Below are 27,672 nucleotides of genomic sequence, written 5' to 3'. Positions count from 1 at the left end.
GAATTTCTGGAAAATATACGAATAGATGGAAATTAAACAACATGCTCCTAAATGATATATGGGTCCAAGAAGAAATTGGAAATCAAAAAATTTCTTGAAACTAATGAAAATAAAGACACATCATACACAAATCTGTGAATACTGCAAAAGCAGTACAAAGAGGGAAGCTTATTGAAATAAACATTTATATTAAAAGAATAGGAAGATTTCAAATAAGCAGTCTAATGCTACACTTCAAAGAACTAGAAAAAACAAGAACAATCCAATCCCAAAATTAGCAGATGGAAAGGAATAATTAAGATCAGAGCAGAATTAAATGAAATATAGGCTGCAAAAATGATTTTAAAAAATCAATGAAACAAAAAGTTGTGTTTTTTTGAGAAGATAAAATAGACAAACCATTAGCTAGGCTAACTAAAAAAAGAAGAGAGAAGACCCAAATAAGAAAAAAATCAGAAATGGAAAAGGAGACATTACAGCCTCTTCCACAGAAATTCAAAGAATCATTAGAGGCTGTAATAAACAACTACTGGCTAATAAATTTGAAAACTGAGAGGAAATGAATAAATTTTGGACACATACAAACTATCAAGACAAGCATGAAGAAGCGGAAAACCTGAACAGACCAATAAGAAACAATGAGATTGATGCAGTAATCAGCAGCCTCTCTATCACTAATATTTTTAATCAGCTTCACTGAAATATAACTTACATGTAATAAAGTTTACCAATTTTACATGTTAAATTCGTGAGTATTGACAAATGCAGTTGGTCATGTAACTATAACAATAGCTGTAATACCACATCCCTGAGGAATCCCTGATTGGCTTTCTGTCACTGTGGTGTTTTCTCTTTTACAAATTCACATAAATGGAATCATAAAGTAGGTATTATATATGTCTGGCTTCTCATACTCGACACAATGCTGTTGATACCCACCCATTCATATTGTTGTTCTGTATTAATAGTTCATTTCTTTTTATTGTTAAGTAGAATTAATTGCATGGACATACTGTATTTTTAAAGCATTCACCAGTTGATGAGCATTTGGTTTCTTTCCAGTTTTTAACTATTATTAATAAAGTTGCTATTATGAATATTCATAAATATGTGTTTGTGTAGACATATGTTTTTCTCTTTCTTGGGCAGATACATTTCTCCTGGGTTTCCTGAGTTATATCATAAACTCATGCTTAACTTTATAAGAAACTGCCAGATTATTTTCTAAAGTGACCCATTAGCAATAGGTGAGGATTCCAGTTTTTCCACACTCTTGCCAAAATTTGTACTGTCTGTTTTTTTTAATACAGCTGTTCTTCTAGATGTATAGTGGTGTCCCATTATGATTTTACTTCATATTTTTGTCAAGATTGATGATTTTGATCATCTTTCCATGTGCTTATTTACTATTTGTATATCTTCTGTAGTGAATAATTTGTCCATCTTTTGTCTATTTTTAATCAAGTAGTTTGTGTTTTTATTATTGAGTTATAAGGAAAAGAAAGACCTTCACCAGTAGTTCTGAAAGTTTTTTTTTTCCATATTGTAGCATCTATTTTCATTTTCTTGACAGGGTTGTTATAAATAGCACAGGGTTTTGGTTTTGATGAAGCCCTTATGAAAGCACCAGCTCCCATCCTTCTTATATACTCAATGTCATCTTTCCTTCAAATTTTCCTTTGTTTTCTTGAATCACCAAGAAATACTCAGTTCTTCCCTTTGGTTTTGATGAAGCCCTTATGAAAGCACCAGCTCCCATCCTTCTTATATACTCAATGTCCTCTTTCCTTCAAATTTTCCTTTGTTTTCTTGAATCACCAAGAAATACTCAGTTCTTCCTCTTTCATTGTCAGAAACCAAAGCCTTCTACGGAGAAACTACTGTTATCTTTGCTCAAGTCTGAATGGCATTCTTATTAATCTTCAACGCAATTCACTATTCTTTGTTGAAGCATCTGAAAATGTCATTAAGTGCTAAAGCATTTATATGTAATGGTGTATGTTAGAGTGTAAGAGTGTAGAATAAACTGAGGTTCCCATTTAAATAGCAAGATTCTGGATTCCTAAAAATTTGGGAGATGCTCAGTAAATATTTGTTGAATGGATAAATGGTCCATTCTAATTATTTTCTGTATTTCTTAAGGAATATATACACATACACACTCATTTAACAAGTATTTATGAAGTGCTTCCTATATGCCAGGCACTCTCCTAGCACTGGTAATATAGCTGTAAAAATTATATATAAATATATATATATATTTATTATTATTATATATTTTATCTATTATTTATATTGTCCCCGATAGAGGAATATATATATTCTCTCTCTCTCTCTTTCTCTCTCTCTCTCTCTATATATATATTCTATATATTCTCTCTCTCACTCTCTCTCTCTATATAATGAATATATATATATTATATATCTCTCTATATAATGAATATATATATATTATATATATATTACCAGTGCTAGGAGAGTGCCTGGCATATAGGAAGCACTTCATAAATACTTGTTAAATGAGTGTGTATGTGTATATATTCCTTAAGAAATACAGAAAATAATTAGAATGGACCATTTATCCATTCAACAAATATTTACTGAGCATCTCCCAAATTTTTAGGAATCCAGAATCTTGCTATTTAAATGGGAACCTCAGTTTATTCTACACTCTTACACTCTAACATACACCATTACATATAAATGCTTTAGCACTTAATGACATTTTCAGATGCTTCAACAAAGAATAGTGAATTGCTTAGGAATCCAGAATCTTGCTATTTAAATGGGAACCTCAGTTTATTCTACACTCTTACACTCCAACATACACCATTACATATAAATGCTTTAGCACTTAATGACATTTTCAGATGCTTCAACAAAGAATAGTGAATTGCGTTGAAGATTAATAAGAATGCCATTCAGACTTGAGCAAAGATAACAGTAGTTTCTCCGTAGAAGGCTTTGGTTTCTGACAATGAAAGGATAAAATGGACCTAAATAAACATAGGTGATCAAAGAAAACGGACTAGTATTCTGAGGATAAAATTCTCTTCATGAAGAGCAGACAAATAGAATTGAAGAGAGGAGAGATGAGACAATTGTCCATCTTGCTTTGGGCGGTGCTAGCCTCAGTATAGGTTGTCTCCTATCAATCAGGGTCCTGATGTGTAAAAGTAACAACATTTTAGAGATTTCCAATACTCTGACTTCTGAAACGTTAGAATCTCTCAGCAGATGTAGGGGGTCTTGTCATTAGGGGCAAAACAGCAGTAATGACAGCTCTTGCCACCTCCAAACTCTTGAAATACTTCAGTAATACAATATTTCTCTAAGGGCAAAGCACGAAATCATTGATAGTACTTAGAAACATTTATGATCTGGCCATTGTTTACTTTGGTGAATTCTTCTCTCTACGCTTCTTGTCATCTGTGTATTTGCACTGAATAGTAGACCTCCCAAGTCTCCGTGTTTCTTTTTTATGCTTTTTATCTTTGTCGTTGAATATGCTGCTCTATCTACTTAAGATGTTCTCCCTCTTAGCCCTCCTTCTGCCTAGGGTATACCTACTCACCTTCTTGATCTCTACCTAGATGGCTCTTTACCCAGAAGTCTCCCCTAATTTCTCAAGATGTCACTTCACAGGAAACTTAATCCAAACAGCCCTTAGTACTATAAACTGGGATTGCTTGTTTATATTGTCTCCTTCTCTAACATCCTTAAAGTAGAAACAGGCTCATGTTCACTTGGCATACCCATGTCTAGTACAGAGCTTAGCAAAAGGCTGGTGCTCTATAAAAGTATATTAAACAAGTTAATAAATGGATTTCTTCCTCCTCTGCTTTCCCCCCTTTGCTGCCTTAAGAGTATTCTTTGTTATATATATATATATATGTGTGTGTGTGTATATATTTATACATAGACATATGCATATATGTATACACACTGACATAATGTACGTATATCATTTCTCTAAATATATCTGTTTAAATATAACAAAATATATCTATTTAAATATAAATATAAATGTATTAAATATAAATTTAAATATATTTAAATATATCTGTTGACTCTCTAACATCTAGCAATGATTTTCTAATGTATCCCATAAAGTTAAAGTGTTTATTTACCTCGGGATGTCAAAGAAAAGATTAGTGAAAAGAGAATACTGACTTCCCTGAGTCCATTTACCAAAGCAGCTACAATTTTATTATTCTGTGTGTTTGACTTCAGCATTTTATTTTGTTAAGAAAAGTAAGTGTCCATGTCTTGAAAAAACAAAAACAAAAATAAAGGCTTAAAAATGTCCAGTAGGTTTAAATAAACATTCCTTTTGAGAAAAACAAAACTCAGTCCCCCTCACCAGCTTCATTTTCCTCGGAAAAAAAGCTATAAAACCACACTCAAAATGATCTGTTACTAAAACATGGGAGGGTATTACTGGACTCAGTGTTTGCCAGTATCACACCCTGAGCTTGGAAAGTATTTTTACCTTCTCTTTATTGTACACTCTTATTTGTTCTGAAAAAGCCAAATATTTTACCTTCTCTTCTGGAAACATCACACAGTCATAGTCATCCTTTTCACCATGGTACCGAAATATTTTCTTCAAACTTTTATTGTAGTATACAATAGTATAATGTGGTTAGCTTTAAAGGTGCCTTTTCTACTATCTGATTACTCAAGAACATGAATTAGATCTTCGTCTTCACATTATATAATCTGTGAAACACAGTAGTTGCTCAACGCAATTTGTTGCTCGAATAAAATAAAGGGATTTGGGAACATCTTCAAATATACAAATATGTTTTAACATTTGAAAATATTTGGAGAATCCAAAATAAAATAGAATAAAATAAATACCATAGCTTTCAAATATTTATAATATCTAGCCTCAAGTATGTTTATAATTTACTTAGAGTTAATTTTCCTTACAATGTAGGAGACTGATTTAAATCTATACATGTAACACAAAAAATAAGAGATTAAAAAATATCTGCATTATCCGTGTGTCTAATCATAACTAGCAAAGAATGACCTTTCTTGACTAGGTCCTAAGTTCTACAAATATAGAAGGCATTTGACGCTGGTAAACACTCTCTTTGTTCTTAATCTCCTCTGCTATGTAAACCAAGTTCCTTTCTCTCTGGCTTCCAGATATCCCCTGGAAAGCTCTTATGGAAGACTAGAAGGCAGAAAAGAGAAGAAACCAGGACATTCTCACTCTTTTTCTTGGGCACCTTTATCTCCTCATTGATTCAAGATCCCACCTGAGACACCTTATCCACTTATAGCACCTGTTGGAAAGTCTCACAATGACTTTAGCTCCCAGGGGATGTTGTAATTGGTATGTATTGACCACCAGCCTTTTGCTAAACTCAGTACTAGACATGGGGTATGCCAAGTGAACAAGATACAATAGGTATGTCAAGTGAACAAGCACAGGGAGTTTCTGAGGTCTCTGACCTCTTTCCCACCAGAATGTGATAGCAGCTTCTGAATGCTGCTAATCCTTGCAGTGTCTCACCACCTCTGCTTGCCTTCTCACCTGGATAACGGACACTCTTTAAAAATTTTAAATGTTTCTTGCTTTTGTGTATGAATCCTGTTGGTTACAGTTTGACACATTTTACCCACATTCCATAATACAGGGCATTGCATGTAGTTGGTAGTGAATAAACATTTAATGCTGACTGTGCAAGGAGTCATGCCATGTGATAGATACAAATATGAATAAAAGGCCAAGTAATTCTGCTTTGGAATCTTTTCTATTTTTAAAAACAACACACCTGCCTCAGCCCCTAACATTGGCTGTGTCCTTTTCTTCTATTATGTTTTCCTCCTGTGTTTACCTCTTTTGACACCTACCAATTCATTCAAATATCAGGTCAAGCATTTCCTCTTCAGACCAGGCCACTTCCTTAAGATGAGGCTTTCTATCTTCATCCTTTACAGCATTTTATATGTTCATTGCATTTATTAAAACTGGCAATTATATATTAATTTTTGTGAATATTTGGCGAATATCTGTTTCTCTCCCTAGAGTATAGTACTATAAAAGAAGGGACAATGTCTTCATCACTCACTATTGCACCTCTGACTCACTGGACTGACCTAGTATCCTCTAGTGATTAAAAATTCTTACTGAATAAATGAGTGGGAAAAAGTGAAGAATCATGAGGTATTCATGAAAACTCAGTGACAGAGCAGAAGCATAGGACATGACAGGTCTAAAGTGGAAAGAAAGGCAGAATTAAATCAGAAAGATTCATGTATGTAATTCTTTCTGAAAATAGTAAGAATTATTGAAATATTTTAATAGTGAGAATAAGTGAAATTCTATTTGCATTTCAACAATATCAATGGTAATGGTTTTAATTACTCATTTCGAGGAATCTCATAAGAGCACAAGGACTGTGATTTGGAGTCAAAATAAAGTTCCACGTGCTTCTCAACTTATTCTTAAAAGGGAAGTAACTTTTTTTTTTTTTTTTACTGTTTACTTGCTATTTTTAAACCATTACTCATGCTATGCTATCTTGTTTTTTTTCCCCACTGCAATCCATTAAACTCATGTCCTCAAGGAATAAACTGAAATGATTAGTCAAGTCTCTTCCCTAAATTGTATAAAATAGTACTGGACCATTTATTTTATGTGTGTGGTTTGGGTTATTTATTTTCAAAAGAATTCACCATCTTTCATTTCTGACGTTGTTTTATTGTTCACACAGAGGTTAGAACATAGACAGAGAAAATGAAAACTTAATTTCCTAAGTACCTTTTGCCTTAAGACCTTGGATCATAACATGACCTGTGTGTCTCTTCAGAACTAGAGAAGAGGAAAGATTTACAACATATTTAACCAAGAAGGAGATGAAATCATAATTTCATATCCTACTCCACACTCATTAAATCAAGGCATCTCAAGATATGCAAGTTTTATTCTAAAAATACTTTTGAAAACAATAGATTGTTGCTACATTATTGCAATGGTATGTAGGGCCAGCTACATAATTTTCTGGTCCCAGTGCAAAATGAAAATGTGGCCGGTTGTTCAAAAATCAGTAAAAAAGCGTTTCCTTTCTTTCATTTCTCTCTCTCAACCTGCCATAGTGTTTTAAAAAAATTTTTTTTTATTTACTATATGATGTTAGACTCTCTTGGACACAAGGATACTCAGAAGATGAGTACAGATTGTGACAGGCATCTAGGCTGGTCCTGCAACTCCACACTTGGAGCAAGAAAAATCAGTAAAAAAGCGTTTCCTTTCTTTCATTTCTCTCTCTCAACCTGCCATAGTGTTTAAAAAAAAATTTTTTTTTATTTACTATATGAGGTTAGACTCTCTTGGACACAAGGATACTCAGAAGATGAGTACAGATTGTGACAGGCATCTAGGCTGGTCCTGCAACTCCACACTTGGAGCAAGCACGTCATAACCCCACCTCCCAGCACCTGTGCCAAGACTCCTGGGCTGCAGTGGTCATTGGGTACAAATGGGGGAGTGGGGAGCAGAGAACCTGCACTGGGACACAAAGAGGTGGTGAGAGGTAAGACAACGCATGAGCCGAAGCCTCCAGCACATGTTCCATTATCCCATCAGAGTTTTCTTACAAAACACAAAGAAAAAATTATTGAGAATTTCTAGATGGCCACTGGACATCATTAAACCCCAAGTGCGGGCCCTCATTCGGAGTTCAGCGTCCTGTGTGGTTCCACTGGTCACTTACCCATGATGTCAGACATGATGGCAACTATTGGATTATAGCCTTAACTAACGAGTTTCTGCCTATTATAAACGTAAGCAGACCCTCCACAGCTATATAAATTTGCATTTAAACTGATTCATTTTTATACATTTCACAAAACACGACTGTTTTTTTCAAAATGTGACTAAATTAAACTGATTAATATTTACACATTTGACAAAATGTGACTGATTTGTATTTATACCTTGGACAGAATGTGATTATTGTTTTAGTTTGCTTCTAATGTTGGGCTTTGAATACCTATGATAGCATCCTACAAGATAATTTCCAGTGGCATTTAAGTAGTTTTGACTCTAGAGCTCCAGTACAATTTGTACAATAAATTGGGAAAATATGCTTATTTTTAACATGCAGTCACTCCCTGACATCCTTATTGCTCCGCTGGAATATCCGAAACTTCCATTTGCAGAAAACTGTTCAGTTCTCACCTTAATAAATTACCATGTTCCCAAATTGTCCCTTTCTCCTCTATACACCCTCGTTAAAAAGTAAATGAATAAATCTCTGGTTCGGTTGGTTCCTGCTTAGTGTCAGCAACCTCATTAAAGAGAATTTACATCTCAATTTAAATTAAAATATGCCTTTAAAAAGACATATTTTAATCATTCATTTCGTAGGACACTAAGAGACTCTCAAATCTTGCAAATTTTAACAATGGTGACTGTAAGATTACTGCAATATTGATTAACTATGCCTCTGGCAGATGTACACTGCTAATAATACCCTATAAACAATATTGAACAAAGGAGAATCTGACTATGTATTTCCAGTTGCACAAAATTACATAATAAAGAGGCAATGTAGTTCAGTGATCAGATTTGTATTCTAAACCTGGTTCTACTAAATACCAATGCCTTCTGTGATTCCTAGAGGCCCTAGAAGCGACCTTAGGGTCATATGAGGAAATACATGTTATTCAGTGCTGAGAATCAGGAGATAGCCTGAAACGGGAGAATGCATTATTCATAGTTGACAGGGTTATATTTTCAATTTTGAAGAGTTTCTTCTTGAAGTAAATGGATATGCAATTGGTAGATTATGTGGTAAAAATTGGAGTCTTTAGATTCCTACATCTCCCTGCCATGGAGCCATCAAAATTTGTGGGATCGCTGACCCTTTGAGATCCCATTTCCTAAAACTTCTCTGATCTCTGGAGGAAAGGTTTTGGAATACATTCATTCTTTGGAAAACTTGCCTTATACACAAGCCTTAACTTAGAAATTTCCCAATTCTCTTTTTATCTCCCAACACTTCGAGAAATCTTCCACTTTGTGACGTTCTTTTAATTTGGGAGTAAAAAGACCTATTTCTAATATATCAATTTTACTAGTTACACATGCTTTCAAATTTTAGAGTGAATGCTTGCAGTATTGCAAAAGTATTATGTTGTTTTCCAGCAATATTTCATTAGTTTAACAGTGCCCCGCCTACATTATTATTATGTACCCACTCCAATCTATGTGACAATATATTTCTTAAATCTTCCATGTGTTCATATTATATGTACCTTCCATCTGTGTAAGAATTTAGTTTTGTAAAGACAAAATGAATGAAAGCATTGGTAGTATGTGCAGGACACATGTTTTTAAGACTTAATAGTATACAGACTCTAGTCATTGGTATGGCCACCCTTTAGAAGACAATTTGATTTTCTAAATGTTTTAGCATGATAAAATACGTACTTATTAATCAGATCTACTTTTAAAAGGTTAATGCATAAAATTAACATAGAAAAATACCAATCAAATTTGAGATCATGAACAGTGGTTGAAAGATAAGTCATTTATTTGTTTTTCAGTTTGTCATAAGATTTATTTCATAAGTATACTTTTTTTTTAAACTACTGGATTTCTCCAATTTTTCCTCAAGCATAGGAATGCCTAAAATGCAGAAATTGTACATTATTTGGAAGAATAATGTAATTATATTAATAGGTCTTAAAGGTGAGGACATAAAACTCTATAATCAAGTTCATGATATAGTTAATGTAGTGGATGGATTTGACATATAAGAGTTATGCTTTGATTAAATGACATGTTACCTAGAGCAGCACTAAGTGGTATTGAAAATGCAACTGGAAACCTGCTTTTCCCTTTTAATCTGTTCTTGATACATTTCTATATTTGCTAGGTTTCAAAACATTAGGATAAAAAAGGTCCTTAAATTTTACAAAACAGATGAAGTTTGCTTTGAAATTTTTAAAAAACTATGCATTTCCTTGAACTTCTTGGTTTAAAGGTGTATACTGTTATATCCTAGCATTATTCCCGTATTGCCATATAATGAAGATCCTTTTCATGTACCAAAGCCACTATACAATTATTAAGAACTCTGACTTAACAGTATTCTTTAGTGAATTGTATTAAAAAGAATTTCCAGTGTCACTCCTTAATTTTAGAAATGCCATAGAATATTTTGACAAAATAAGAATTGCTGCTATGAAAACAAAAAGTTGGTTTATCTACGAACCATGGGTTCTATATATGTATATAGTTGTAATGCCACTTAAGAGTGGGTATTTTGAGCACCATTAAAAAAGGAGAGAAAAGAACATGTCTACAAATATGTTACTTCAAATTTCATCATTTCCTTTCAGATGTGCTGAATCTAATCTTTGATACAGTGTCAGATTTCTAACCTGTAATGCAGGGCTTCTTTTTCTGGGAAAAACATGGATTATAAATAAAATAAAATGTTATTTAATAAAATAAACCAGATACAAAATCTTGCCTTGTATTTACAGATAAATTTTAATGGAATATTTCATGGTCCAACACAAATATCAGACCCAATGACACTAATTCTTGTACAGCCTTTGGCTTACCCTGTATAACAAAATCTGTTATTTAAAGTAGACTATAAAATACCTTACGGTAAGTGAACTTCCAAAGACACAAAGAAAATCCTCCATAAATTTAAAAGCTTATCTCAAATTCTTATTCGTATAAGCTTAGGATGGATATTAATTGCATTATCTTAGGTAGCTGAAATATATAATACTGGTTAGAGTGTAAAAATTAAAAAAAAAATAGGTTTAGGTATTTTTGCTTCTGTTCCTAGTCAACATTAGTAAACGCACATAATGAATGTAAAATTACCTTTACAGAGTTTTGAAATTTTGTCAATCTCAAGCAAATTTTCCTAAGTCAGCAACATTTTTTTCCTCGTAGTCGGTGTATTACAAGGTTCACATATTCAAGGAGTAATGATTAAATGTTGTACAAATAAAATAACATTTAATTTACTGCTGCTTAATTTTTTAAAATTTCCATTTAGAAATTTATAAGGAAAATGGGCATTATTGAGGAAAACTAAAACGTATGAATAATGTATGCAGTTGAGAAAAGGTGTTCAGATTAATGTGTTTGACATAAAGAAGTATGTTTTTTATCATCTTTTATAACATGTCACTGGAAAAAAGAACGTTCCATCTTTCAATGTCTGTTCTCAAGACTAAAAAATATGCTAAATGAATAGACAATTCATTAGTGTCCAACAGATAACTAAAATTCAAATTTTATTTTTCCATATTTATCAGACATTTTTTTTTTCTGACAAGACTTTACTGAAAGATGAAGGGCAAATGGGAACCCTGTAAGAATGTTTATAAGAGTTGTACATGACATATTTTAAGCGCCACTAAGTACACAATGAATACTTTGTAAGTATATAGGCATATCAACATGCAAGTGTCATGTACCTAATATTACAATATGCATTTTGTTTTTTTGAAAATGTCAATGACGAGAGTAGATTCAATAATGTGTTTCTGTATCTTCTGTGCAATATGCTTAATTTTGGTGGATCTTCTTTACAGCACAGAATTTATTTGTTATGCTTTCATAAATATACCCTTCCAAAAGTTATGAATTTCATGTCATATAAACAATACATTTTATTTTTGAAGCTACATTACTGGGAACATCTGCATTTCTGGGTACTATTTTCAGAGATAAGTCTTTAAATTCTTTTTAACATGGCAGACCTGTTTCAATGTTGATTATGTTGAAATAGTTATGATAAAAATGGAACCTTCTTGAAAGAATATTTTTTGGTTGACTGAAAAGCTAAACAAACAACTCACAAATACTGATGTGAACTGAATATGAAGAAAATAGGTCAGTAATCCCAAACTCATAAATCCTTGAGTTATGACTTGACTGTATCATTGAATCTACAATAAGTACAGCAGGTACAGTTAAATTTGTAAAAAGATTAAAATTTTATACATTTATAAGGAGAAAGTACTAGCTTTGAAAATTTTCTAGAGTATTGTTCTATTATGAGAATCATTCAATACATTAAAATAATAAAAGTACTGCAATCTATGAAAACATACACACATTTCAAAGAAAGTTTGAGTTCCAAATTCAAAGAATCAAAGTTTAAAATTCATGTTATTTCATTCTCTGTAGCAACACTTAAAAACTAATCCAAATAATACTGCTGTACGGCCAAGGCGGATTTTTTTTAACCAATTGGTGACCACTGCTTTTGACCATCAGTATTTTATTGCCTATGACTTTCACTATCAGCGAACATAAAGAGAAAAGTGTCTACTAGTATCATGTACAAGGAAAAACATCTGAAGAAAGAAACCATTTGAGGTTTGACAGTACTGCGTGTAAGTGTAATGTTGCATTTCATACCGCACTTAAAAGTCCATGTAGGAATCACTGCTGTTTTGACCCTGGATGTGGGAAAAGTGCTTTAGTGCTGAGCCCTGGTAGAGTTTCTTTTGCCCCTGCAATCTTCAAATATCTTGTAACTTTTTTTCCTTTGAAATATACAGTGTATTTCCTAGGGGAAAATAGTGGGTTTTTTCTTTACATCTTTTTCACATTTGGGCCCATTCTCTCCAAAATAATTATACATTTCTTGTTATATATATATGGAAAAGATGATAAAGATTAGAACAAATATTGTTTGTAACATAACCATACAACATAAAAACACCTTTGTTTAACTTTAAACATATTTTATAGATTCACCATCATAATTTGAGATATTCATGTATCTTTTTTTCTGGAGAAAAATCTGCCCATAAAATGGAGTTTTCTTTTAGGATAGTTAAATACCATAATTCAAAACTTTGTATTATGTCTATGCGGACAAAATAAAGTGAACATATGTGGCAATACTTTGCATTATTCAGGGATTATTTGTTAATAAGGAGCAATTTTAAAATACTTAAGTTTTTGTCTTGTACAGATAATACTTCTCAGGGAAATAAACCATATTAATGATTTTTACTTAAAAGAGCATTAATTTACAAGAAAGCATTATATTTTAGAAATTAAACAAAATAGATTTGATTGCAAAGTGTTGCCATTTAAATACATATATTTTAAATCAACACAATTATTTTACATTGAAATATTAGATACTCATGAGAAGAACTATCCTTATAAAGTTATCATATTTTACCTATAGGAAAAGTCAATGATAGAAAAGGAAAAATATACGTAGATTCATACACCATAGAACACACTAAAAGAACTTGGCTTTTGAGATTTCCCAGGGGATAGGGAGTGCACTGTTATGATAGTCCCAAAAGAATGCTTCCTGGGATATCTTGTAAATAATTATTTCTTCTATTTATATTGAAGTATCATAGCCCATGTTAAAAGTGAGAGGTAGAAGAATTATTGTAAGTATGCATGGCAGAGAACTTACCAGCTATATCCAACAACTATTGCATTCAATATTAATAATCTCAATACATAAAAATGCTGATGATTTTAGAACCCATTTTTATATGTTGTCCCCTTTATTATCTTGCTACTTTCAATCCATTGCCTTTGGAAGGGTATAAGTGCAAAGGGCATGTCTGGGATAGAGAGAGAAAGGGAAGAAATGAATGGAAAAGGAAAAGATATAAAAAATTCTCATTAAGATATACTGACTTTAACTATTAAAGTACCCTATGTTCTTGGATTCAATAAATTTGTACTTATAATAAAAGTACTGCAATCTATGAAAACATACACACATTTCAAAGAAAGTTTGAGTTCCAAATTCAAAGAATCAAAGTTTAAAATTCATGTTATTTCATTCTCTGTAGCAACACTTAAAAACTAATCCAAATAATAATTTTATTGTGTCATGTTCATGCTTAAGAAAAACATAACTTGTCATTGAGTTAGTTGTATTTTTAATTAATGCTCTAGTGTGTGAGAAGTGAAGATTAGCTACCTCTTCAATCTCAACGAATAGTTATCTAAAATCCCTTTGCATTAAGTATCCAGCAATAGAATTGCAGATATTGCACTGAGTATATTTCAATATTGCCAGTGTGTATTTCAAAACAAATTCTACTATCTACAGTTTGATTTCCTCTTTCCCAATATTCAAAATGCATATTATAATTACATGGGTTTTCAACATCCATACACAGCAAGTACAAGATACTTACATGTACGTACACTGTAGTTACCTATATTTTGCATAGTTTTTAGTGTGTACTTTGTGCCACTTAATAAAAAGCATTACTCATCAGTAATTCTCATTAGGTGTTTCATTTATGTCAGTGGTGATTACTGGTTATCTTGTTTTGCTTTACTTTGTTTTGTTTGTACATTCATCACAGATTACCATTTACAAAGGGGAATAATTTGGGGCATTTTCAGAGGGCTCTAAATGATTAGCAATATCCTGGGGAAGTTGCAGAAAGATATGAGGTTCTGCATTTCTCCACATTTAAGAAACAAAATGTGAAATTTTATATTTGTTACCATTAAATTATCCTATGTCCAAAGAAAAAGGAAAAACATTTTAAGTGTTCCTTTGTGTAACACTTTGCAATAAGTGGCACTAAATTACACGATAACTGTTATGTAACATGGAAGAGCCATCACTGTCAAACAGCTGCTGTACATGTGCCTATATGGAATCTCAATGCTGTTACAATCATGAGTACATAATTACAAGTAAGCCTGTCATTTTAACTGAGATATTTATATTTTTACAAAGAAATAAAAATAAATGAGGTGTTAGCTTCTTTGCCATATTTAAGCAAATTAGTTTCTGTTCTCTATTTGTCACTGTAATTGTGGGATTTTAATGAAAAATTAAGCATCTTGAATCAATATGAGATCATCCAGTTTCTAGATTAAACTCCAATATCAGGGTCCTTAAACTGTTCCTTGGATTCTCTGGTAAAAGAAAACAAGTTGAAATCTTTCTTTTTCTCTCTCTTTTCCATCTCTCTTCCTCTCTTTTTCACACACCTGTTCACACACACAAACATACACACACACCATCAATACTCTGCTCATGTTCTGTGTCTTTGCTCTTGGACTCACAAACTTTTCTTTTTCTTCCTAATTTTGACAATCATGCTATCTAGGACACTAAAAATGAAAAAAAAAAAAAGGAAAAGAAGAATGCTGTTTAGACGTTTTTTGGATGGAGGACATCAATTTACACCGTAAACAGTATACTGGCAGAGAATAGCTATTTTTGGTAAAGAATAATGCTCCATATTCTACTAGGGTTGTGTGTGTGTGTGTGTGTGTGTGTGTGTGTGTGTGTGTAGACACTCTTTCCATTGAGTTCTGTATCTACCGTGCTCACTTAGAAGAGTAAGAAATTGGCTCTATGTGCATACACGTGTGCTCATTTCAGACACTGCAATTGTCATGGTTCCCATTTAGAAATATCGTGTCATCTTTTTTCTGATTTGTTGGGAAAGAAATTGGTAGAATTTTTTATAATTTATTTTTTTGTTTGGTGAAAATCAGATAATTTTTAAAGATAAGAAAATATAACTCCATTGCAAGCTTTTTTTTCCTAGTCACAGAAAACATCTTATTCAAATTGCGCTCTATTTTTCTGGCAAACATTTGAGACCGCAAATTATAATATGCCAGTTATTATAACTGTTACAATAATCCGGTTGTTTTATGTAACTGCATTTTTAAGAGTTCAAATGAGATTTTATGTTACTCTGAAGTGTTAAATGTGTCAAAAATCTTGAAATGCAACCAATTTTGGATTTCTAATTTTAAAGCGCTATAAATAATGATTGAGTTATTTAGGTAACAATTTAGCAGTTGGAACTAAGTAGAATATAGATGAAATGAAGAGGGATGTAAATATAGCATCAACGAAGAGTAGCAATTTTGTAAGTGCATCCTGAAATTAGGCTTTAAATAGTAATTAATGATGCAATTTATACAACTTACTTCTGTAATAAGAACCTTTCTACTTTGTACTAACAGAATGCATTTTGCTTTGTGGAGTCTTTCTAAAAGTTATGCATTGAAAGATATGAACAATTTATAAACCTATTCTAGTTTCAATGTGTCTAGTAGCACCTACCTGATTCTCTCAAACTACCGTACTATATTTAACATATTATTGCATTTTTCCACAGATGTTATGGAGTGAACTGTAAAAACAAGCATGCAATCACATCAATGCAGACTTATTTCCTTAAAATGTCATACTGTATATGATTTATTATGTTAACACTCAACCACATCATATTATTTATGTTCTGTATATTCTGAAAAAGTGCTGCTTGACTGACATTGTCCTTTTCTTTTGTAAGAAATCAACAAGATAAATGCTTCAACAATAAAAAAAAACTTAAAAGTTCTAACATTGTCCTCAAAAGATTTGTATTTTTCTGATAAATAATCTAAGATACAGCACCCTTGTCTTTCATTTGATATTAATACATGATGTTGTACTCAGCCATTCACATTCCCCAACAACAAATTATTCCAAGATACTATTTTTAAAACCGTAGGCCATCGTGCTGTCAGACATCACAAGTATAGCTACCATATCAGCATATTTGTTTTCTTCTTAAAGGTGCAATGCTTGTAAATGGGAAAATAATTTTTTATCTAACTGGATTTATATTCTTTAGCACATAATAAATTTCATGAGAACTAATCTAGCAATATTATATTTTACTAGAAGAAATAATGAGACTTTAGATTGACTCTGTGTCATATTTAAGAATACAGCATTTCTTAATGGTTGAATACACCAAAATTTCAAACTAATCCAGAGAAGGAAACTTTCACCTTGGAGTTGAAAACATGGCAGAAATTTTCTATCACTCACTGTTTCATAAGTTTGTACCTCACAAAATGCATAGACAGGAATTTAATATAAAGAATTAGTTCATTTATACAGAAAACATATCTTAAACACTCCTTTTTGGCAAACCAACATAGGTAAGCAGCTCTGGAACTGCCAAATTAAAATGTGTAAAGTTTTAGCAAACTAAGAGTTTATTTTTAGGTTATTATTCAACTGTGGATGTGATTTAAAACCTGAGGCTGTGCACTGGTTGTTAGCTTAAAATTACCTTTCCTTATAACATTGTGCTTCCATTGTATAACAAATAAAAATTAACAAGAACTAGAAAAATTTGTTGTTGAACAGTGCTAGGACATACAGACAAAAATACTAATACATGTTATCTACTTATAATATTGGTTTAAGTAATATCTAAAGGGATATAATGGACGTTAGAAAATGCTTACTTATGACTGAATTACATACAGCCAAAAAGTTAAATATGTATCAAATAATGTTTAATTGGATTTATTATATGCACTATATACAGATACTAAAATGTCTCAAAATTGTGCCCTATGGATACTTCAATTTTGTTTAGGCAGGTGAGTCTTTATGGAGCAAATAAATTATAGAATCAAATTAGAGAAATGAATGAAATCTTTGTGATTCCCAAAACAATAAAATATTTAGAATAATTTATTGGTAAATGAAGCTACAATATCCTAATGGTAGGATCTATATATAATTATATAGGATGTCATGTCATGATTGCAATCCATACACATGGCTCCTGTATCAAATACTATATTTTTAAATAGCAAATTGATACAGCTTTACCAGTATCTCAAACATTCCAAAAACTACACTACAGTGTTTTCAGTTTATGTTTTCCAGGGCATATGTTTCCAAAACATGTTCTTTCCAGATAGACATGTAGAAAACATTATTTGTAAACCTCTAATCTTCGATTGAACTTAAGCACATTAGGTTTGTACCTAATCCTGTTACTTATGAAATCTGTCCAATGGCCAACCAATAAGATCTATGATTTCGGGGAAAAAAAAAAAATTGGGGTCGTGGTGGTGGTGGGGGCGGAATTCTGCATACACTTTTTTCAATGTATAAAAACAACTCAATATCATGTTCCAAGGAGATGATTAACATTGTTAAGGCTGTATATTCAAGCACTGTATGTTAAAAGAGCAATGGTGTGAAATTTAGGCAGTAAGAAATGTCCTGCATTATGGATGGTACAGTAATTAAAGAATGATGTTTTCGACAGCTGATTGTTGGTACACACTGGCTACTGATAGCAGTACGGTATGGAAGTTAATAAAGGTAGCAGAAGATGGTAGAAATGAATTCTGAAAGATGAGAGCCAGTTTTCTCCAGCAGCCAGCCTTGTAAGTAAAACGCAGAATCTTGGCCTGCATTTTAAATGAAATACTCTTTTTTCTCTTCAGCATTGACTTGGCTGCCTTCAGCATTGATAATAGCTGTGTCAGCGTCTGGTGCATCTTCCGCTCCTTTAGCTTCATTTGTTAAATATGTTCCTGTGGATATAGGAAGAAAAAAATATGTTAGTTCTACAAGACTAGTAAAATAGCCAGCGTTAAGGCTAAATTCATTTAAGAAGCAACTTATGCCAGATTTCCTATATGCTAGAATGTATTCAGAGATGTAATAAGCCACACAATTCACCCTTCTAAGATTGTAGCCTTTCAGTTTTCACGTCTATGTTGCAGAAGAATCTGAGGACTAGTTAACTAGGGGCAAGAGCCCGACTGGAATGGCTAATGAGTAATTTTGATATCTTTAACGATGGATAAAGACCATGGGAGCCATGCAGCTGTAGCAATCAGGGTCCTTTGTTAAGATGTTGACAATGATCACGTGAAGTGTATCACCATTCATTTCGGTAACTCTGTTTTATAGTAGGTTATATCAATACTTTGATACATGGCCCATTGAAAAACCATCATATCTTCTCCTTAATAATGCTCCATGTGTTTCCAAAAACTTACAAACAAAAACATTGACTAAATGCTCATAGTCGGATTTTAGTTGTAGAAATAAACTATAATCTTTCTTCTTCTTCTTCTTTTTTTTTTTTTCTGAGCCAGTGGCTCACTCTATAACCTTTGGCCAATTCAACTCTAAAGCTGAGTAAAATAATCAAGACTTTTTTGAAATATAGTATTTAGATCTCTCTCTCTTTCTCTTTCCTCCCCCTGCCCCCCACACAGAGACATACACACACTCATATTATAGCTTATGATGAAACTTGTCTTTAGAAATTTTTGGCACAGTGAAGAGTACTTTCATTAAATATAACCTACCTTTATGTCTTGCCAGATATCGACCAAGCAGAAATATAGAGCACAGTGTGACAAACACAACTACAGCCACTATTCCTCCTATAAGTGCATGGTCAGGGCCAGTCTGGCCAGCCAGAGCATTGGGATCTGGGGTGAAAAAAGAAAAAATTTGCTTTAGTTGGAGAGTTATTTAGTCATAAAATACATATTTGCATTAGAATGAGTCATTTTGAAAACTGGCACATTTCTATTAAAATAATATCACATTAACTTGGCACACAATAAATATCAATAATCCAGTCAACAAATATTTATTGTGTGCCTATAACATGCAAGATATCTGGAGATATAACATGGAACATGTCAATGCCGATGCCATTGAGCTTACATTTTAAGGGAAAGACTGAATAAACAAATACACATATGTGATTTTTGTATAGTTCTATGCTTTTTCTTCTTTCTCCCCTTCATCTGAAAATATGTGTGTGTATCTACATACACAAATATATATACATCACACACATATATATACACACATATATATATTTGGTGTGACAAACCCAACTATATCATTCTTTAAATAAAATTATGTCATGGAAAAGGCTGGGGCTGAAGATGACAATTTGGCATTTGTCATTGTGTAAATATTAATTTAAAGCTATGAAAATTGATGGATTTTCCCACGGAACCTAGACAGAGAGAAGAGGTCTGAAAACTGACCACTGGGAAACTCCCATATTTAAAGTCCAGGAAGAGGAAGGATTCCAGCAAAGCAGACAGAGAAGGAGAGAACAGTGACGCAGGGAGAAATCTTGGAGAGGACATTGTAGTTGATTAATGGGAAGCATGTATTTTGGCGGCGGGGGAGTGGGTGTTACAACTCTGTTAACTGTTGTTGACAGGAGGAGGAAGATGAATACTCAGCACTGAGGATTAAGTGCCTGTTGAACTTGTAGCTCTAGAGAAAGTAGTTGAGAAAAGATAGATTTAATAATATACTTTTACATTCTGCCTTTAATAAGATATTACAGAAAAGAGATGAGTCTAGTAAAAGGTGGCCAGTTTTTCAGCAGAAATGAAAAGACTGAAAGAAAGCCAACACATCGAGTACCCAAAAGTATGGAAAATTAGCTGTTTATAGAAGTCTCATAATAAGGGACAAGACTGTGTGGGGCTTTAAGCAACAAAATCCACTAAGGCTCAGCTCTGTGGCAAAGATCAGAATTGAGTGCACTGCCCACTCTCCCAAGTCCACTGTTGTAAATAGCTTCATGATAGCTGTGTATAATTTAAAAGAAGAATTTATTTATTTTTTTTTCAAATGAGAAAATGTTTTTATTAAATGTAGAAAACGATTCACGGTTCACCTTTATTTATTTATTTATTTAATTTTTTTTCTCATCTTTTTATTTTTTTTTAATTTTTATTTTGTCAATATACAATGTAGTTAGATATTGTGTCCCATCACCAAAACCTCCCTCCCTCCTCCCTCTCCCCCCTCCCACCCAGATGTGTCCCCTCCATTTTCTTGTTGTAAGAGCTTCAAAAAAAAATAAAAAATAAAAATAAAATAAAAGAAGAATTTAGGGGAGGGAGAAAGTAAAGAAATAAATTAGGCTTAGCAATAATGCCTTTGGAGTATGGTCATTTAAACATAAATCTAATGTTGATTAGGAGCCTACTGTGTTTTTAATGAAACTCTCGTGTCAAAGACGCATAGATGTAAACAGGAAGAAAAACATGACTGACACTTCAAAGAACCTCTAGACCGCTAAATGTGGTGAAAGCAAGAAGTTGACTACAAAAGCTGTCTAGCCTCATGAAGGTCATATTCCCCAATACCTACTTCAGATGTGGTCGTGGAGAATGACTGACAAGATTGAACACCCTGAGAGTAGAATTGTGGAAAGCAAAAAAGAATGAACAGAGGATAACCTAGTTTCTTCAGGGAACTAGAAGTATAGCCAAGCAGAGGGACCTTTTAATGCTAGCCTGGCATATTTTTGTAATTGCTATGGATCAATGACTGCTCTGATTCTCATTCTTCCTTTATTTCCAAATAGGAGCATTTATTATTAAGGAATGCTTCTCCTGTCTCTGTTCTATCATTGTGTATTACGTATGGGGTGGAGAAGAGCATTAATAATTTGTTTTTGTTGTTCTTTTGTCCCTGGATTAGTGCATCCAAATATCATAAAGAGGATTGCACATATCTCAGAATCTTGGCATTTGAGTTGGATATATTGGTTTGATGGGACATTAGGTTGTCTCTTTGGACAGGGTGTGGTAGAGGTTTGTGTAAGGGAAAAGTGGCAAAAAAAAATGTGGATCAGAAGAGTATACTGGGGAAGAGATTTCTAGCTGATAACAAACTTATTTCTTTTGCTTTCAGGGCACAGAACTAAGCATTATCCAGTCTCCCTTGCTGTTGGTCATAACCATGTGATTTGTGTTCTAGACAACTGAATGAGTGCTCGGACAATAAAAAGATCATAAAGATTTTTGATAAATATTGCCAAATTATGTTGCAGAAATTCTGATAATGCAAATTCACTCTCCATCCACTGCACCTAAGGAATTCTTTTTCCCAATATAGTATTAACATCAGATATTATAGTTAAAATTATTTTGCCAACCTGATATGAAAAAAGTGACATCCCACTTAAGTATTTTGGATTTATTAAATTACAGGTTGGCATAATAATGTCTAAAAATTTCTGGCCATATTAATTCATCAATTTTGAAATGCCTGTCTATACAGTTTGTTCATTTTTCCCATCAAACTTTTTAACTTTTTAACAGCTTTTTTCACAAAAAGATTAACATTTTTAAAAATTGCTCATTATTTATCTATTATCTGTGGCCTTTTCAGCCACAGGTAAGTCTTATTAGTTTAAAAAATGAAATCTATCAAACTTTTGTGTTATGACTTCTGGTTTGTGGGTTATGATGTAAAACACTTTTACCATAATAAGTTTATATACATATAGATCTATATTGTCATGTAACCCTTTACTATTATATTTTAATCTATCTAAAATGTATTTTGGTCTATGATCTGAAGCTAAAGTATAAAATATGACTTTAATTTTTTCTGAAAGCCAGTTATTCCCCATAATTTATTTTATCAATAACTTTATGTAATTTACCATAAAATAAATTTCTACATATTTCATTGTTTCCGCCTATTCTAGTCTATATTGGTAATCTATATGTCTAGTCCTACACAAGTGCTATAGTTTTAAAAACCATTTTAATGTCTTGCAGAAGTCTTCAATTAAGCTCATAAAAAATCTGCAAGAATCAAAAATATAACAGATTGCATATTGGGATTTTACTAATTTATAGGTAAGCTTTATTTTATAGAGTGCATTATCCAGAACCACAGCATGATTTTTCAGTTACTCAAATTTTCAGTATCTGTTAGTAGGTGGTATAGTTTTCTGAAACTGGACCATGTATTTTTATGAATGTCATTTCCTGTTCTTAAAATTTTCAATATTTTAAAACATTTAAATATTGTCATAAAAATATTTTAAAATGCTATTACTTTTTTGTTAAATTTTATTCCCTTTTCTCTCTTTCTTTATTTCCATTCATTTTTTCTTTATTCGTACTTTATTTTCTAAAGCACTATGTCTAATATTTGTCAAGTTTAGATTTATCAGGGTATTTTTATTTCCTGATCATTCAACTTATTTAATTTACCTACTAGCTTAAATGATGCTTTAGCTTGTTCTCTTAATATGTTTCTTCCTGTTGATATCAATGTTTTCTCCTACTGCATCACTTAGCATTTTCTGAACAGTAACGAAAATAAGTATCATCTTTATTTCAGTATCCCAGAATTGCATCCAAAATCTGACTGGTCAGCTGTGATCCTCCTTTTGACAGTGGTTGGTCTGTTCACTCACCTCAATATCCAGAATTACTTTCACCACTTTCTATTTATCCAAAATTTGAGAGTAAAGATATTCAGCCCTTGACGATATAGAGCACATACCCGTCTAAGAAAGAAAATTTCAGAACATCTTTAAACCCTGAACATCTGAGTAGGATTTTGTTGTGGATAAATATTCAATTGGCTAAAGAATCTCTGGTTTTTATCTTTTTGACTTAATAATTCAGAACAACTTTTCAGAGGGTTTTGACTATTTGCTTTGCTTCTCAACCCTCCGCCTTCCAACCAGGGGAAAAAAATATATATCATTCAGGTTTTTGTGTTTTGTTCTTTTTTATGCGATGTGGGTTTTTTTTTTTTTTTTGCTGGATTGCTATCCGAATAATTTGGGTTTTTTCTCCATTATGTTTTGATATTTTACCTACACATAATATGCAGTTTCTTTTTAGTCAGAATTTTGCTTCATCTGTAAACCAATTTTTTAATTAAAATCAGATTAGTTCACTTGTTTTTAGTCTATGAAGTCATTTTTCTACTGTTTTTTGACTAACAATTTTTCTTCTATTTTTTTTCCTTGAAAAAACCAATTATGCACTGATAGAAGCTCCATTTTGTATGTTGCATATATGTCATTCCCTCTTTTCTACTTTTATAATCATTTACTAATTTACATTTTTGTTCTAGTTATATCTCTCAAGTTGGTGTTCTCATTATTTGATTCTGATTTTCAATCAGATTTTCCTCTGGACTCTGTCCAACAGAATTTTGTTATTAATTGTGAGTTTGGTTTAATTACACTCTGTATTTAATCCCCTTTAATCCCATTTTATACTTAATCGATATTTTTAACACTTTCATATTATTGACAACAGAAAGTGATAGTCCATTATACTTTCTTCATTTGGTATGATAAAACGATGTAAACATTTGGGAAAATGTTTTTTCTTGGTGAACATACATTAGTTTTCTTATTTTTTTGCAAACACTTTTCACTGGATGCAGATTGAATTTATAAAATTCTGTTTATGCATCCTTGCATTTTCTTTTTTTTTATTTTTAACTTTATTGCTAAGACGTTTTGAACAAGGATTCTCAGTTCTGATGCTGGTGTTGGTTCTGCTCATACCTAAAGCTGCAGATCAACACAGCTACACAAACAATCTTTGTAACTAAAATATGGATTATACAAAATCTGTACCTAGTGGATGGAGTGGAGAAAGGTCATTGGGATATAGATCGTTACTAGAGAGAGATTCCATTTATTTATTTATTTTGCCTATAATCTTTATTCTCACAGTAGAGTCTCAGATAATATGTGGGCCATCCCTTTATTTAGACATTAAGATAAATTGATCCGTTAAATTTGTTTTAGGTCAATTTAAATTTGTCATACTGATCATTGAATCTACATTTTCATTTCATTTCAGATACATTTATTTATTATTAATAAGATTTTTGGAGAAAGTAATCCATAACACATATTTATTTGACCCTACTTATTCTTATAACTTGTGAAGGAAACATTTCAACTTTTTATCTTCACCTAATCAACAGAATAAATCAGCATATAGTCCTATGATTTAAAAAATTTTAAAGATATAGAGAATCTTACTTTACATGCCTACTGATAAATGTATTTTTTAAAAAGTAACATTATTGGCTATGTTTTTATTTTACCCCATATCTGTTAGAACTAAAAGTTCTATTAATTTAAATTAATGTTAATTAATTAAATAAATTAATGAACTAAAAGTTCTATTAATTTATATTCTTAGCAACTAAAATAAATGATCGAGATTAAAGATTAGATAAGTGTCACCTGAACAATGAAGGGATAATACACAATTTAAATGTCTTAATCCCAGTAGGAATCTCCCATATATCTTTTTTTATCCATCTCCTACTGTCGTAAAAAGATAAAGTATAGACTTTAGAAATTCTTTACAGATAGCTGAATCGGCATTATTATTCAGATAAGTACATCATGTGTCTTTAAAGATCATTATTCATTCTCAAGTGTTAGCCCATGATTTGCTGGAGTTAGCCTGTTAACATTGGAGTGAACAAATTACAGTAGATTTGGCAATATATTAGCAATCTCTTTTACCTGACAGGCACAAAACACAAAGGATGTTGTGAAATTAAAACTTTTTGAATTTAATATCTTTTAGGTAGGGTTCCTTGACTCTTAAAAAAGAACTCCAAAAAGAAAACTATGTCAAATAATATTACTTATGGTCAGCAATTTCTGATATTTAGAACAGTGAAAATAATATTAAGGCATAGTTTTGTTAAAATTTTAATACTGAAAAATCCTAAATTATGTAACTCTATCTCTAAAATCATTTCCTGGGGATTTCTATCAAGTGTCTAGTTCATAATGTTTTTTGACCTTAAAATACAAAGTACAAACTCTGATATAAAGAATTGCCGACTTTCTAAGATCATAGCATGCAAAAAATATAAATACTACATAGTTCTTTATTCAAGTGTTAGTGTTTTATACAAATATTTTTGTTAAGTAGTTATATATAATATTCAGTTTGAAAAAATGATAGGTAATAATTGAAATTAAAATATTTTATTTCAAACATTTAAAAATTAGGTTGCAATATAAGAAGAGAGTGTTATATACTAAAATAAATATGTTTTCAAAAACAAATTTTAATTAACAGAGAAGTCAATGAAAATTTTTCAAGTGCAAGTTATTGTTCACAAAATCCTGGTTTACAAATTGTTTATATCAAACCTTAAACTACTTGCTGCTAATTGTGTGACACTGGTCAAGTTTCTTAACCTTTTCATCTTTAAAATGTGAATACTTTTTATTTCCCAGGATTGTTAAAGACTGAATATGTTAACACCCATAAAGGGCTTAGAAGAATGTCTGACAATAAAATAAGCACTATCTAAATGCTAGTTATTTGGTGAAAGTATAAGCTGCCATATAGAAAAACATAAGTTTCTTTTTCAAATGCTTAAAAGATTCATTTAGGGCTTTAATTTACTCTATGTGATAACTATGAACCATTCTAAGTGTCTAAATATTTGAAAGATGGGGGAAATATTAAAAGAGGAATATTTGCATAACATGAGATTAGATGACAAAGAATCTGGTGGGAGTCTGACAGGTGAGGAGTACATGAGAGAATAATTTGTTGAGTATTTAATCTGTGCCAGGTTTTAAGATATAAATGGCTATTTTATTCAATGAATGCAAACTGTTCACTCAGAAAATCATAGTTATCATTAACATAAAGATCGATAAACTATGGAGCAGCTTGCTGAAGCTTGTTTTAAAATAATCTTTGAAAAGCTTTAAAAATTACGGAAGTCAGTTTTTAGGATGGCTCAGATGACTCCAATTTTGAGAACAAGAGTTAGCTGAAGTCATTTGTAGCATTTGATCCTTTCACATAAGTGTATTTTCTTTTCTTCTATTGTGATGTGGAATCCTATGCTCATCATGCTAAACGGCCTCCTGTCAGTGCTGCTTCTTCATCCTGTAAGACATTCTTCTTTCCCTCTGTGTATGCAAATTCCAGACAACAGCAATCAGTCACTCCATGTCAATTATCCCTGAATTATTTATTTCAGTTTTTTCACCTGTATTAATTCACTTGCCTAAGTTTTATCTTCCCCCAAAGACATAAGTTTTCTTGATGATACAGGTTAAGACTTAACATTTGTAATATGTATAGTAGCAACAGCACTTTTTTACAGTTCTTAGAACCAAGCAAATTGAGAGAGTGAATGGAAAATGTTAAATTCTTACGTTGAATTCCAGACATAAATTGGATTTTTATATACCAATTTGCTATGCTGAGCAATGGATCACTACCCCTTTATGATAATAAACTATAATAATACTATCACTATCTAAATATTTTAGAAATTAGTGCTGAGTAAAAATTACTCATTCAGATTTGTATTTAATGCTAGGATAATTTAATTCTAACATTAAATTTCAATTTTTTTATGCACTTAAGGGTTTATGTTTCCCTGTTTAAGAAGAAGAATGCTTCAGAAAGAGGGTCACTACAGTAAAACATTAGAAATAATTACACATAATTTATGTAAAAAAATTAATAAATAAACTTCCCTTTGGAAGTAGATGATTAGAAAAGTCCTCAGAAAGAAATACATCACTATATGCACTCAAGGGACATCTATTGTCTTCTAATTTTTTGTACAATTACTGTTTCTGACAAAAATATGTTAGAACCTTCTCTAAAAAATAGAAAACATGAAAATATATAGTTCTTTGTAAGCATATGATGATTTACACATAATTTTAACTATAAACAATGTGAATGGGGACTCTAAATCTGTGAGTTCTAAATTAAGATTACATCATACAACAGACTTTCAATAATAGGTTAAAAAACCCCAGCAAGCACAACACTTAGCCTTTCCTCTCAAAATGTATTTATTTTAACATAAATTTGTCTCCAAGTCAAACTTATAAGCAAGAAATGCCCTCACATGTATCTCTTTGTAATAGTACATAGACTTCTGATTCAAAAAGATGAGGACAATAATTACAAAATCACTGTTTTATTTATTTGCTTTGGTTTGGTTTTCATGTTTTTTCAAGGTTGTTTAGCTTAGAGATATAATGAATTTATAAAATGTTTCAGCTGGT

At 31.8% G+C, this 27,672-nt stretch overlaps 1 protein-coding gene across 2 annotated transcripts in view; it reads right to left on the bottom strand.

Annotated features, from left to right (window-relative positions):
* Positions 1–14,478: 14,478 nt before the first annotated feature.
* The window catches only part of CADM2 (cell adhesion molecule 2), a 160,201-nt gene continuing 147,007 nt past the window's right edge, over positions 14,479–27,672 (bottom strand). For both annotated transcript variants that reach the window (XM_008572654.1, XM_008572655.1), the window contains 2 exons: positions 19,148–19,273; positions 14,479–18,361 (listed from right to left, as the gene is read on the bottom strand). In XM_008572654.1, the coding sequence (XP_008570876.1) occupies positions 18,243–18,361; positions 19,148–19,273 (245 nt within the window). In that variant the 3' untranslated portion in view covers positions 14,479–18,242. The remainder of the gene's footprint in view (positions 18,362–19,147; positions 19,274–27,672) is intronic.

The sequence above is a fragment of the Galeopterus variegatus genome, unplaced genomic scaffold (genome assembly GCF_000696425.1).
Source record: "Galeopterus variegatus unplaced genomic scaffold, G_variegatus-3.0.2 Scaffold815, whole genome shotgun sequence".
NCBI classification, from domain to species: Eukaryota; Metazoa; Chordata; class Mammalia; order Dermoptera; family Cynocephalidae; genus Galeopterus; species Galeopterus variegatus.
This window is presented reverse-complemented; position numbering and strand designations above follow the sequence as displayed.